The 13,884-nt window shown below is 38.8% G+C and overlaps 1 protein-coding gene across 3 annotated transcripts in view; it reads right to left on the reverse strand.

The window, feature by feature from the left end:
- pacsin3 (protein kinase C and casein kinase substrate in neurons 3) overlaps positions 1-13,884 on the reverse strand; it is a 36,782-nt gene that overhangs the window by 9,501 nt on the left and 13,397 nt on the right. For all 3 annotated transcript variants that reach the window (XM_038268712.1, XM_038268641.1, XM_038268571.1), the window contains 7 exons: positions 9,271-9,371; positions 8,477-8,633; positions 8,054-8,289; positions 7,500-7,655; positions 3,471-3,646; positions 2,693-2,813; positions 516-658 (listed from right to left, as the gene is read on the reverse strand). In XM_038268712.1, the coding sequence (XP_038124640.1) occupies positions 516-658; positions 2,693-2,813; positions 3,471-3,646; positions 7,500-7,655; positions 8,054-8,289; positions 8,477-8,633; positions 9,271-9,324 (1,043 nt within the window). In that variant the 5' untranslated portion in view covers positions 9,325-9,371. The remainder of the gene's footprint in view (positions 1-515; positions 659-2,692; positions 2,814-3,470; positions 3,647-7,499; positions 7,656-8,053; positions 8,290-8,476; positions 8,634-9,270; positions 9,372-13,884) is intronic.

Here is a 13,884-nt window from a genome sequence, read left to right on the forward strand (position 1 = left end):
CTTCTTCCGCACAGCCATCAGACTGCTAAACTGTTTTAAAAACTCAAAATCACAGACTCTGCATCACAATGCAACACCAAACCAAAACTCTGCATAATTGCATCATATATATTTAATGCTCTGAACTTCCAAATCAATGCGTTTTGTACACCATGTTTTTTTTCTCCCACACTGTTTACATATGACCACTGCTGCACTTTAAGAAATGAAAATGTCATGAATGCTGTTCAAAATAAAATTTTGTTTAGTATACACCATGTATACAAAATGACACGGTGTATGAGGAAAGAAGAACGCCTTCTTTCCTCATTGTAGGAGGCGGTGCTTCAGAAAAGTCAACTTGACTCATCAAGGTGCAGCAATGTGCTACATTAGATTGGAATTAAGACAACGCTGTTACCAATATAGGAAAAAGAATTAGATTACTCAGTAACTGAAAACAGAACTCTGTTACTAATGCCGTTATTATGTAACACCCCTTGTAAATTGTGGTTATTAGTTGCGTAATTATTTACCTGCTCGTATCCATGGTGATGGGACTGGGCGGGACGTCTCCTCCACCCGATGAGACTATGTTGGTGAGGGTGACCACATTCTCCTCAGAGTTTCCTCCTCGCTCCTTACGGCTGATGGTGCGGCTTGAATCAGGAGACCACTCCTGCATGCAAACACGACAAAGAAAAAAAATATGACTTTTTTTTTCCATCAGTCAATCCAGAACTTAAGAGAAATGCTGAATAATAAAAAGCTATAAAATTAAATATTTCTCTTTAAAGGTATTCTACTTTACATTTGTACATTTGTCCTATTTTAATAGAGATCTCGGTCTCAGATAACATCCAGACAACAAACATGCACGCCCACTATAACAACAACAGGGTGCAACCAACAGAAGGAGGGCAGCTCTGGATGAAGTTACTGGTGGTTTTATTGTCTCTAAGGAACTAAAGGAGGCGTTTGCTGTGAACTAAATGTCCACACAGGTACAGGAATAATGGACTAAACATGTAAAGTCAGCAGAGCTCATTTGGCAATAAAAACCCGATCATCAGCAGATGACGAGGTGATGTTGAAAGGAGGGATACAGAAAGTTGACAGAAAGCTTTAAGACGTACAGGGATCTAATAGGAAGGCTGTAAGCGAGTCTGTGGGAGAGAGCGAGTGTGTGTGTGTTGCTAACAAAGGGCCTCTTGTTTGCGTGTCAGCAGCACTGTGGGAACGCTGGGAGATTCCTCTGAGGACAGAGACAGGTCTCTCCCTGCCAACTTTCCTACTGACTGTAACCGTGGAACAAAACGTGAGGATGGTTAAAAGAAACAAGCAAAAACACTACAATGACAAAGGTACTCGCATATCTAAAAACACGAAAAAAGGGGAAATAAAGAAGCCTCAGAGGTCAGGCTTTACACAAGATAAACCCTTCATTAAATGCTCCAAACAGAAAGTACTCAAGGTACCATTAATGTTTGTCAATGCTAATTCAACTCCTAAAAGAGTCATACTGAAGGTACTTTGACGCCACCTAGTGGTTAGCTATGAAAATGCTGCCAAATATAGCTACTCTATACTTAATACCAACAATTAAATGAGCAAACTAGCAATCCAAGCCTTCTTTCCATTTAAATTCTGGTAGTATGTGGTTGTAGTTTTTTATGATTGCAGTTAATATGCAAGAAGTATGAGGTGTAGCTCGAAACGTTCTGATTTCTGGCAGGGCAGTAAGGGGGAAAGAAACTAAACCTATTAACTAACAGTGATCTCAGAGTAGCTCCCACCTTTTCACTCTAAAGATGCCCCCACACAATCAAAAAATTTTAGAGAATATAACCCTAGTTTTGTTTTTTGTTTTTTCTGGGTTTTGGAGTCGAACATTTTAGCTTTTCTTTTTGCTTTACAAAATGAAACACCAATGTTATCCAAACGCCCACAGTCAGAGGTGTGCGGAGGCTGAAAGGCAGGAATCCAAGTCACTACATCTCTCTTATGCTTCAAAAACCAGATCTGCAAATCATCTTAAACCAAAAGGGAAAGGAATTATCTTTCATTGCCTACAAGTCAGGAACAAACACTGAAGGAGGAAAATAAATTATTCTCACATACATAGAGATATCTCGCTTTTCTAAAGACTATATTTAGGCACCTAAAGGTACTACCACCTGAAATCTCCAGCATACAGGACTTTTTCTGTTCTCTTTAAACTCTGCAAGCAAGGTGATCTTATACAAAGTAAATGAGAGTCAACCATTTAAGACCCTGATGCTATAATCTTCCTGATCATCTGTGAAGCAGTCTGCAGAGCTGAAGAGACCTGGTTAGATTTACGTATGCAATGATGGTGGTTAGGTTTATTATCAGGGTTGGGATAGAAAGGGTTAAAAAAGACTAAAAGACAATGGGAATCAGAACATGGTCCTCACTACATATAGCAAGACTAGAAAGTGTGTGTCTGTGTGTTTGACATTCCTGACCCCACTCACTGCTCTCAGCTATAAAACAAGGCATTCACTGCAAACCTGTTTAATATTCAGCATGTTGCACAAATACAAGCAGGAGACTCTGGATGGAGTCCACCCAGAGCCGTCTCTTCTTTTACAACCAGTTTGCAAACTGAGAGTTAATGTTCAGAGGTTGTGAAGCGTTTCAGAGAATAAAACATTTCCCCAACGTCCTGAGCGTGCAAGTGTTTACATACCTCAAACTGGGGCCAGTTCATGCTCATCCCCGGTCCGTGGGTATTCTTCCACCATCGTAGGTCTTCAGCATCATTGGCTGCTCGGATGGTCTCACCCAGATCCCGGTACAGGTTCACAAAACTGTGAATTAATGAAAAAGTTTCTCTTGGTAAATTGATCAAAAATAGAACAGCATTTGCAACCTTTAGCTTCATCATGGTGATGCACCAAACAAACTGACGCACTCTGAACAGCTCGAAGTGATTATTAGTCAAATATTGCTCTACAAAAAGGGATTTATTAGTTACATGCATGAAATATGAGAGTTCTCATGTTGTTGGTGTGTAAAAACATTAAAAACAAGATTTTGTTTTGAGGTGAAGTTATTTCATCCCCTTCATTAGCTCTACATCTGTCCTGTAGGGGAAATTAAGACATTTAAAATGATCAAAAAATAAATAAAAAGGAAATGGGTATTGTTGACCTGTAAACCAGTTTTAATTCAGTGCACCACAATCAGACTGTTTGTTAAAAAAATTATTGAGGCAACTTTAAAGTTATTTTGTTCAATATGTTGATTTGGACTTTACCATGGTAACATCAGCCTGTTTAAATAAACCCAGAGGTCAACAGTTAATGGACAACAGCTCAGGTTTTCCATTAACCCCTCTGTACATACACACGTTTCCACATGCATCAGACTCTGGATGCCTTCACTCCATCAGGGACAATGCATATATTAATATCATAGCATTTTCCTCTGCAGATACATTTATCGGTTCCATACAACTGCTCTACCTCTCTTTGGCGGACAGGTCTAGGTGTGTGTGGATGTCCAGCAGGACGTCTTTAAAGAAGCACAGCCTCTTGCGCTCTGCCTCCTGCGTGAGGTCAAACACCTGCTCCATGTCCTCCATGTAGCGTGGGTTGCAACGGTCCAGCTCCTCCAGGGCCTTGGTGTAGCGCTCCTTTGCCTACCAAACATGCAAAAACACCTAAGCAGTTAATCTCTGCATATTCAAAGTTTGATTCAATCAAAATGTAAAGGTGCCATCTACTACTTTCCATTAAAACTGTTATTCTTTCAGAAAGAATAAATGCACAGAGTGGTGTAGGGAAAAAAAGTATTAAAGAGACACTGTGTTGGTTTTTACTGAAAAATAAATTCAAAATAGCTTTTTTATTCGACTCTTTACAACTAAAACATCATTTGATGAGCAGACTGACACCTTGGTAGTTCAGCGCTGATGCATCTATAAGCCTATTTTCCTGATTTTACATCTTGTCAGTAGTTCCAGCACGTTCAGCAGTTGTGACATCAAGTTCAATTCAATTCTATTCAGTTTATCTATAAAGCGACAATTCACAAAACATGTCATCTCAAGGCACTTTACAGTTCACCAGATCATACGGTCAAACTGATTAAAAATTTCTATCTAAGGAAAACCAGTTGATTTTACCGACTCATTGACTCGAATGCCATCCTTCACACTAAGCATCCTTGTAGCGACAGTGGAGAGGAAAAACTCCCTTTTAACAGGAAGAAACCTCCAGCAGAACCAGGCTCAGTGTGAGCAGCCATCTGCAGAAGCTGACTGGGGTTCAATGAGACAGAGGCAGAGATACAAAAAGCAGCTGTAAAAGTCCAGGAAACACACAAGTGTGTCCATATTAAAGGAAAATTCCGGTTTTTAACACTTTTTGCCCATTTTCTGTAGTGTCCAGGATGAAATCGAATGATCGACACCAAAATGTTGACAATTGGTCCAGTCTCTGCTATTTGACTCATGCAGAATCCCCCCCTGGCTGCTTCAGAATGGCTTCCATTGTGCATGTCCGATAATGTCCTTAAAACAACCTTAAACGTTCTTTTTTTTAAATATGCTACTCACCGGGTCGTCAGCGCTGTTCAATGACATTCCAAAAAAAGTTTCGTAAAGAAAAAACGTTCCTGTAGTGTTTTATTTAGCATTTTGTAAATCCCATTGAGTTCTGTTGGAATAGTCAATATCCCTCCGCCACCGGAAACGGAAATGGGGCCTGTTTACACTTAGTTGTAGTCTTTTCGCAAGGCCCAAGTGTTTCTGCTTCACTCTGTGTACTCCGACGTCGAGGTGCTAACATCTCTGTTAAACACTTTAAAAAACTCTGAAAATGGAATCTGAAAGGTGGATTCTTGAGGAGGACATATTGGACTTTGAGTTTGACGGTAGAGGATACCGTCGCCAACTAGTGGTATGGAGTGTGCAACGCTTCAGATTCGAACGGGAAGCGGAAGTTTATAAGCGGTTGTGATGTATCGGAAAAAATAGTTCTGGGATTTACAAAATGCTAAATAAAACAAGACAGGAACGGTTTTTCTACACGAAACTTTTTTTGGAACGTCATTGAACAGCGCCGACGACCCGGTGAGTAGCATATTTTAAAAAAAGAACGTTTAAGGTTGTTTTAAGGACATTATCGGACATGCACAATGGAAGCCATTCTGAAGCAGCCAAATAGCAGAGACAGGACCAATTGTCAACATTTTGGTGTCGATCATTCGATTTCATCCTGGACACTACAGAAAATGGGCTAAAAGTGTTAAAAGCCGGAATTTTCCTTTAAATACGTCAAACCTAGCAAACAATCAAAACGGTATATTCAAGATGGATTTTGTAGATACTAAAGCAACTGGCATTCAGCTCAGCTCAGAGACCAATGAAAACTCCACGTTAAGGTGGAAAAAAGGAACAAAAAAAAAAGATTCTTGTCAGGTATGAGTGTGAGCTGAACGGTGCTGCAGTTCTGTGTTTTTGCCACAGGTGGCAGTATCATTAAAAACTCTACTGCACAAACTCTGTAATGTCCCTATAATTTTACTAAAATAATATAGCTTAAGGACAATTCTTTTACAAGTTTTGATGGGTCCAAAATCTTAAAATATTGTAATTCTAGTTTCCATGGAAACATGGACAAGAAAGGAATATACACCAATGTGAATAGCAGGATGAATTCATATGAGACAGTGCTCTGGTGTTGCCAGATCCTAGATAGGATCCTAACCAACTACAAGCATGCTTAAGAGTGAGGGAATGAGTGGATGCAATCAAGTGGTTTTCCTTAGATAGAAAACTCTAAATCAATTTGACTGTATGATCTAAGGAACTGTAAAGTGCCTTGAGATGACATGTGTTGGCACTATATGAATAAAATGAATTGAATTAGCAGACTTGGCAGCCAGCTAGCAAACAGTATGGAAGTAGAGATATGGGGCCAAAATGGTAGCTTTAATATTTGCAAATGTGTGTGGAGAGTTGTGTGTCTGTATCTCGATTTGTGTGTGTGCAGTGGGATTTGAAAATGTGTAAATAAATCTGTAAATGTGTGAGGAGATTTGTGTGTCTGTACAACAATCTGCAAATGTGTAAAACTACTTGTGTGTAATCCGTTTTGCAAATGTGTAAAAAATCCACAAATCTGTATTCAGATCTGCAAATGTGTACTGAGATTTGCAAATGTGTAAAAAATCCACAAATCTGTATTCAGATCTGCAAATGTGTACTGAGATTTGCAAATGTGTAAAAAATCCACAAATCTGTATTCAGATCTGCAAATGTGTACTGAGACTTGCAAATGTGTAAAAAATCCACAAATCTGTATTCAGATCTGCAAATGTGTACTGAGACTTGCAAATGTGTAGATCAATCTGTAAGCACACACAGAGACACTTGTGTCTTGTGTCTGTGATTTGTGGATTCTTTACACATTTGCAAAACGGATTACACACAAGTAGTTTTACACATTTGCAGATTGTTGTACAGACACACAAATCTCCTCACACATTTACAGATTTATTTACACATTTTCAAATCCCACTGCACACACACAAATCGAGATACAGACACACAACTCTCCACACACATTTGCAAATATTAAAGCTACCATTTTGGCCCCATATAGAGAGGGTTCCGGAAGGAGTTAAACTTGTAACTATGACATTTGAATAGTATCTGACCCACAAAAACATAGTATTTCTGACTGAGGCTGGCTAACATTTCACCATTTAAGAGGCTCCATTTGATCTTTTTTAGTTTAAAACATCATCATGGTTACTCTCAAATGAAATAAGATTTGAAAAAATGCATATAATACAAGTTATAATACCTTTCGTGATTTTATTAAATATACAGTAGATACAACCGCTAATATGCATCATCTCACTTTGTGGTCTGACTGTCCTGTTATTCCCAGACTAACTGCATTAGTATCACTTTATAAAGGTTGTCAAATAAAGCCACAGTGTGGTTCAATCAGGGAGCTGTTACTGGTTACATCCACCTGCTTCAGTGAGACTTGGTTTTCACCACAGCTCAGGTTTTAAAGCGCTTCTTTAAAGACATTCCTCAGGTCTTTACAGGTTCAGAAGGAACAGTTAAGGATCGACAATTCCCCTCATGCTGTCAGTAACCGCAACCGTTGTTATGCAAACAACCAGGGTGGTTTTTAAAGTTTCATTTACCTGCCTGTAGGTGTGGCGGCTCACAACTGTAGCCTGAAACTCCACATGCTTGTGTTTGTGCACCACTTCTTACTGCTAGGTTTAAAAACTCACTCCCTGAATAAAAGAACCCGTTTCAGATCTGTCATCTTACTCAGACTGAGATTTCCATGATTTTGTTACTTTTTGGTCCCTGCAGGAGGTTTTGTCCCACGCAGAAACAGAAGAGATGCAAGCCCGGTCATGTTTTAAAGGCAGAGGCGCATGCCAGTGTGTTTTACTGGACTAACTGACACACCCTGACTGCAGCAAGATGAGCTCTTTCTGCATGTTTTTTAGCTTCATACCTTCTCAGCCTCCTGGCTGCAGCGCTCCACTCGGACCGTGAATTTGCGCACCTCCTCTTGTGATTTGGACGGGTCAGCCTTAGCGTGCGTTTCCCTGGTAACGGCTGTCCACTCCTCCTTCTTGGCCTGATGGTAGCTTTTCTTGCTGGACTCAACCTTTATGCACGGAGATATAAAATAAAAAAACACAGGTTTTAAATTAACTACCGTGATTCATGCAAATCTTATTCAAAGTGATGCAGAACCAAGATTGTGTATTTTATATTTTTTCAGAGACCGGATGTTTTCCACAAAGTGTTTTTTAGCCTCTAATTTCCATAGATTTTGTTTTTGTAAATGTTGAAAGTATTAGAGGTTAAGTACGAAATGGACAAACAAACAGTATGTATCGTTTCTATTTTAAACTTAAATATAGGCTTTGGAAAAATTTGATAAATGGAGAGTCGGATGGAAGTCAGGTCAAACGGAGAAAGACAGGAGGACTGTTGGAGGGATGAACACACAAAAAGATGGAACAGACAGAGCGTCGAAGGATGACTAGACTATCTCCACACCTCTTTTAACTTGCGGACCCAGGGTTTCTGAGCTTTCCTGAATCCGTCATCTGCGTCCTTTGTCTCCCTGAAGCCTCCTATCATTTGCTTGTGAAATGCACCCTTCTGCCAGTTGCGGACCTTCTCACTGTCCTCCCCTTGCAGCCGCTCCCGGAGCTCCATGTGCAGTTCGCTGAGACGGTCGGCCGCCTGCATGAAGCCATGCCATGCCTTCTCCAGGGTCCCATATTGAGGGCCTGTTGGATGGAAAACTGTTAATACTTACAGTTGACCTTTTTTGAGCCTAAAAACTTGCTGGCATTTTTAATAGGTTCCCCAGTTTTTTTTGACATCTCGTTGCATCATTGTTGTGGCATCACCCTATGATCTTAGTTTGGACTTTCAATATAAAAATAATACATAATTGCAACTGAAATAACTGACCTTTTTCAACAATTCCTCTCCACCTCTTGGCCCAGTCATTCAACTGCAGAGCGTAGCTCTTCTCGATCTTGGCCCTCTCGTGGAAGCAGGTGACGAGCTCGTTGCACAGCCGGTGGCCATCGTCAATCCGCTTCACAGTCCTTTTATAGTTACCTGGCTGCAGGAACAGAAACTGGGGTTGAGCTTTTGGAAGTGGCACAGCACAGATTTAAAAACAGGGAAAAATCCCGGCTTTAGCTCAGTATTAAAAGCCCTGGATTTGCGAGGGTTCTGGACTAGGGCTGAGACTAACGATTATTTTGCAAATCGATTAATTTGTCGATTTTTTTCTTCTTCGATGAATTGATTATGAATCGGATAGCAAAAGGTTCCTTAAAGAAGATTTTTTACGAAACTGGACCAGTGAAACTAAACCTTTTACACTCGAGTTCTGGATAGAGCATATTGAGAGATGAAAATGTTTTTTTTTTATCTTACATGCAAAATGAATATACATTATTTTACAATCTTGGTATAATTACTGCGTGGTTCACTGTCAGCTAATGGCATGCTTTAGAATCTCTATACTCCAGTGAAAGATTAATGGATTACTAAATTAGATGACGATTATTTCAATAATAGATTAATCACGATGAATGGTTTCCACCCTATTCTGTACTTAGAAATATCCCTTAATAGGTCATCTCTATAACATCCCAAAAACTGATACAAAAGAAAAAATACAATAAAACTCCATGACTTTAGCCCTAAATTTAAGCAAAGCAATATTATATTGTGCAAAGCTTTATTTGTACCTCCCAGAAGCTGTCAGAGCTGTCAAGGATGCTAACGTCTCCATTGGAAGACATGTTGGGGTCGGCCCTGCAGCACAGAATGATGGCGGCTGCACACGAGACTGCACAAGGAAAGGACAAAAAGAGTTAGACTTAAAAGGTTAAACCTGATTAACTAAAATATAAAAAAATTAAAGACATTCACACTGAGACTAGCTGTCATTACTGAACTGTACAAGAAAAAAAAGAAAAAAAACAGTTTATCTATACAAAGCATGTTCCAAGGAATGGGCTGCATAAAAAATACAACTTCAAGTCCTCAAGAGACTCAGAGGTGAACATACATCAGGTTCAACTACAAATGCCTTCTCTCTGTCTAACTGTTCTGATCCAACATCCCCAAACAGCGCCTTGCAACTGACCGTTTCCTCTTGTTCTGATACACCAAACTCTATGTGTTTTATGGGAATTTATATGAAAGCCAGAAACAAAAAGGTGAAGAAATATTAAAATCTAAATCACATCTTTTGTGACGGAAAAAAAAAATCTGGAAAACTTGCATGCGCTGCTATACAACCCCCTCCCCCCATTCAATAATCGATCAGCTACCATAACAGCTGGATTCCTACAGGGCAAGTCTCAGCAGCTCTTCAAACCTCAGAATCTTATATCATGTTTTCTTTTCTAAATTCAGATATAGCTTTTTTATTTTCTTTACTATGACTTAGTTTTCAAATGTCATAGGACCATTTTAACATATGGATGCATTTTAATCATCACCAGGGGTCTCCAGCCTGCAGCTCTGGAGTCACAATTAATTCTTTGGATCATCGACAGCAGCTCTCAATATCTTTTATCTAAAAAATACTCAACCAATCAATGCTCTCCTTACTAAACCTGTATATTCAGATGGGTCTACATATCTTGGTATATCTGAAGTCCACCTGTCCTCTTTCCATGTTGCGATGACGGACCAAGCAGAGCTCTGTTGGATGGTTAGAGCTTGAGATATTGTTTTATAGCTTAATCCTGGTTAAAACCTATTTAAAAATGTATTCCTGATCTGTATTTGTAATTACTAGTCTTTCACTAGTTACAATAATATGGAACAAAGCTGTTTGCAGGGTTTTTAATTTAGGGGTAATCAAGTCAATTAAATGCATGCCATGGATTAAGATTTTATCTTTTATTCTTGTATTTTGCAAACAACATCCACTTTGAGAAGGTTGGTTACACAAAATAAACACAATCCAGTGACATTTTTATTTTGTAATGTGACAAGGGGTGTAAATACTTTGTAAGGAACTGATCAAAAATCAGATAAAAGACCAGGGAGCTTCCAGCAGCAGGTAATATTGCGTACACAGTCAGGGAACCATTTTTGTTGTGTCCGATTTTATGCAGACATCCAACCAGAAATGGGCTTTTATGCTTTCTAATCTCTCTCATTTCTATAATCATACGATGACACAACTGATATGGTGCTTTAAACTGACACTTATCCTAATTTAACTCCTCCTGAAAACACAACCCTTCAAATTCTTCAAAAGTCAAATTCTTATCCTTTTGTGTTTTTGTTCATTTTCATTTCATTTTAATCCTCAGTAAGTCCCTTTATTTTTGGAGGAAGAAGTTCAACTATCAAGGCTGACAGATGAAATCTTCATCTGTCCCTTCTTTAATCCTCTCTGAGCATGTAAATTGGCTGGTTTTCATTGGCACAGAGAAAAAAAACTGCAGCAGTTTCCTTAATCCCAAAACTACCAAACTGCCCATATTTCTGTTCCTAGGTGCTTTTCTCTTAAAGCTACATGTCTGAGGTGAATATGTTTGGTATGACGGTGTTTGGCAAGGCTCAACTTGACAAGGCTGAGAAAAGTTCTTGGATGTTTCACAGTTTTTCCTTTTTTACTGTCAATAGCTGCCTTTCCCCCAGCAGCTAAATTAGACCCAGCGTAGAACGGTAACCTTGGTGAGGATCTGCAGGGAACAATGTGCCAGTGGGTGTAAATAAACGAGGTTGCTCTTCCTTCACTTTGCCAAGACAAAGCAGCCTGCGGTAGAAAGAGTGAAGCTGCGCAAGCAAGAACCTGTGACCAAAAAGGATCAAGTCTAACAGTTTAATCATATGTGTGTCTGTATCTGCAAAGACCTGGGACGTATATGTTATCCTAAGGGCTTAAGCGACAAACATAATGCCCCAGATATGTGAAGTCGTTCTCACAGACTGTGGAGGCAACAAATTAACAGCCAAATGGGTGTTTTTCCACAGAAGGGTGGCAAATATACCATCAGCTGCAGAGACCTCTCCCTTCGACATGCTGGAACATGAGATTCTGAATCCACCATAGATCACCAATTACTGCTGCAGAGGTTAAAACTCATTCACAGACACTGAAGGCCATTACAAATCATTATTTTACAAACATAGGGTATCTCTCTATATGTTGAAAATAAATCAAAGTAAAAAAGAAAGACAGGACCGAAAAAAATCAGAACTACTCTAATCTTTGCAAGCGATCTATCACCAATTCTTCGGGTTTCTAGAAGAGCTTTTTAATACTTTGGCTGTTTTTTCATTTATTTATTCCCATTGATCTTTTTGCAGAAGTGAGTTTTGCTTAGAGGTTTACGAACAGGTAAAGCCTTTCTTGCAGTAGATTTATCTCAAAGAAAAAATATACTTTTCTATGAAAGGACTCAGGCAAAAGTTGTTTATGAATTGTAGTAATAACTCTAGTTTCATGCCAAATCTGCATCTCAGACAAGATTACTGATGACACACTGCCACCTATTTACATTACCTGAGCAAATAATGAATGCTTTCTGTGTAAATAGCCTTCCAAACTAAATTTAACAGATTTTGCCTTCTATCCAAGGATTACTTTGCTTTGGTTGTAACAAAACGTGGTGAAAAGTAAATGTTAATAGCACCTTTATCAATCTGTTTGTCATGAAAGATGGTGGGACTTATTCCACTACTGTATAAAACACAGAAGTTTACTTTCTAAGAATTAGCAAATAAATTAAACAACAAAACAAATTCTTAGATGTACTTGTATGTCTTGCATGCCATCTTTTTTCCACGAGAACAACTTATCTGCTTAGTCAACACAGACCAAAGCTGAACATCCAGATTGCAGAGGCTCGTAGGTCTAATAATTTGGTCCAAAAAACTTTTTATAATAATCTCTGGGAAATAAAATATATCTTTACCTCATAAGTTGGTTTAACAACACAGTTTATTTTATAAATAAATACCATGTTTGAAATAAAAGTGACAAGAAAAGATGAGAGCTTGTGCACATTCAGCGGTTACTGTCCAGTTTCAGCCAGCAGAAAAGGATTATACACTTTGGTCCAAAACATACAGACGAACCTCATTAGTCGGATATCCACAAGCAGAAAATAGTGTTTCTGCACATCAGTGCACAATTGCCATGAAATCAAAGTCCATGTTCTATAGGATCCTTTAAGCCAATCAAAACGACAGTGACATGTAGTGAACCACATGTCTGCCTGCTGCACCATGTGCAAGTTTAGCAAATCTTACAGATGTTTTTTTTCCATTTAAAAATATTTTTAAAAAGTTATAAAATACATTTGTTTGCATTCTAATTTTACTTTAAAGTTGTTTTTTTCTTTAAACAAACACAAAGTTCTTATGTAAAGCTTCTGTCGTAACTAAAGCCTCTATTGGGGCCCACATGACCTTAGAAGACATTGATAAGACACTCACTTCTATCTAAAGCTTTCTCAACTACAGAAGGTATTGATTGAGACAAAGCAGACTTGATCATTAAGTAAACTGTTTCTTCTGTACGCCTTTGAAAAACTAATCACACCAAAACAAGATCTGATTTAAAGCACCTCTATATGCTTATTTTTCTATCAATTGCATGGTGCACCCTGGAGCAGCTACACATTATTAAACAGATGGTTGGATGTTGGATCCCTGTGGAATAAATATTTACCCAGCAGACGTTGACTGATCCTGTCCTTGGGTTCAACCACCTTGTTTCTATCACCCACAGCAAACAAACAACAGATACAAGACTTCAGACCGTGACATAGACACCGTGATCAGTTTAGATTTCCCCTTCCCCTGGTCTGATGTTTGGACCAACATTTTTGTACCATCGGAACCAAAAGTGAAGTCTATTAACAGCAGCTGTCTTAAAATATCTTGAAAAGTCAAGATCAAGATGAGTAAAAAAAGAAAGTGTCAAAATTTAGACATTCAAATGCAAAGCATAACATTTAGGAAACAGGGCAATAGGAATGTCCCCAATAGGTTTTATCAACATATTTCATCAAAACAAAAAATAAACAGGCTAACAGTGGCCTCGCTCTTCAACTAACGCTCTGTGTGGAAAGCAAATAAGCATGAGGGAATTCATTTTAGACTATAGCTTTAGGTGTGGTCTCATATTTATTTTTGAAGCAATGCGCTTTTGAGACAACACATAAGTCAAGACATGTTGGAACTGCATATTTCCCCTGTCCTGCACCGATTCTGATAGCCAGATTGCTGCTGTCAGGGAAAAAACAACATCCGCCTTAAGGATCTAACTGGTAAGTTAGATGGGAGAAACATCTCAACATAAATGCAGACCATGTGATATTAATTAAAAG

Source organism: Cyprinodon tularosa, unplaced genomic scaffold (assembly GCF_016077235.1).
Source record: "Cyprinodon tularosa strain WSP-4 unplaced genomic scaffold, ASM1607723v1 ctg100, whole genome shotgun sequence".
In the NCBI taxonomy this organism is placed as follows: Eukaryota; Metazoa; Chordata; class Actinopteri; order Cyprinodontiformes; family Cyprinodontidae; genus Cyprinodon; species Cyprinodon tularosa.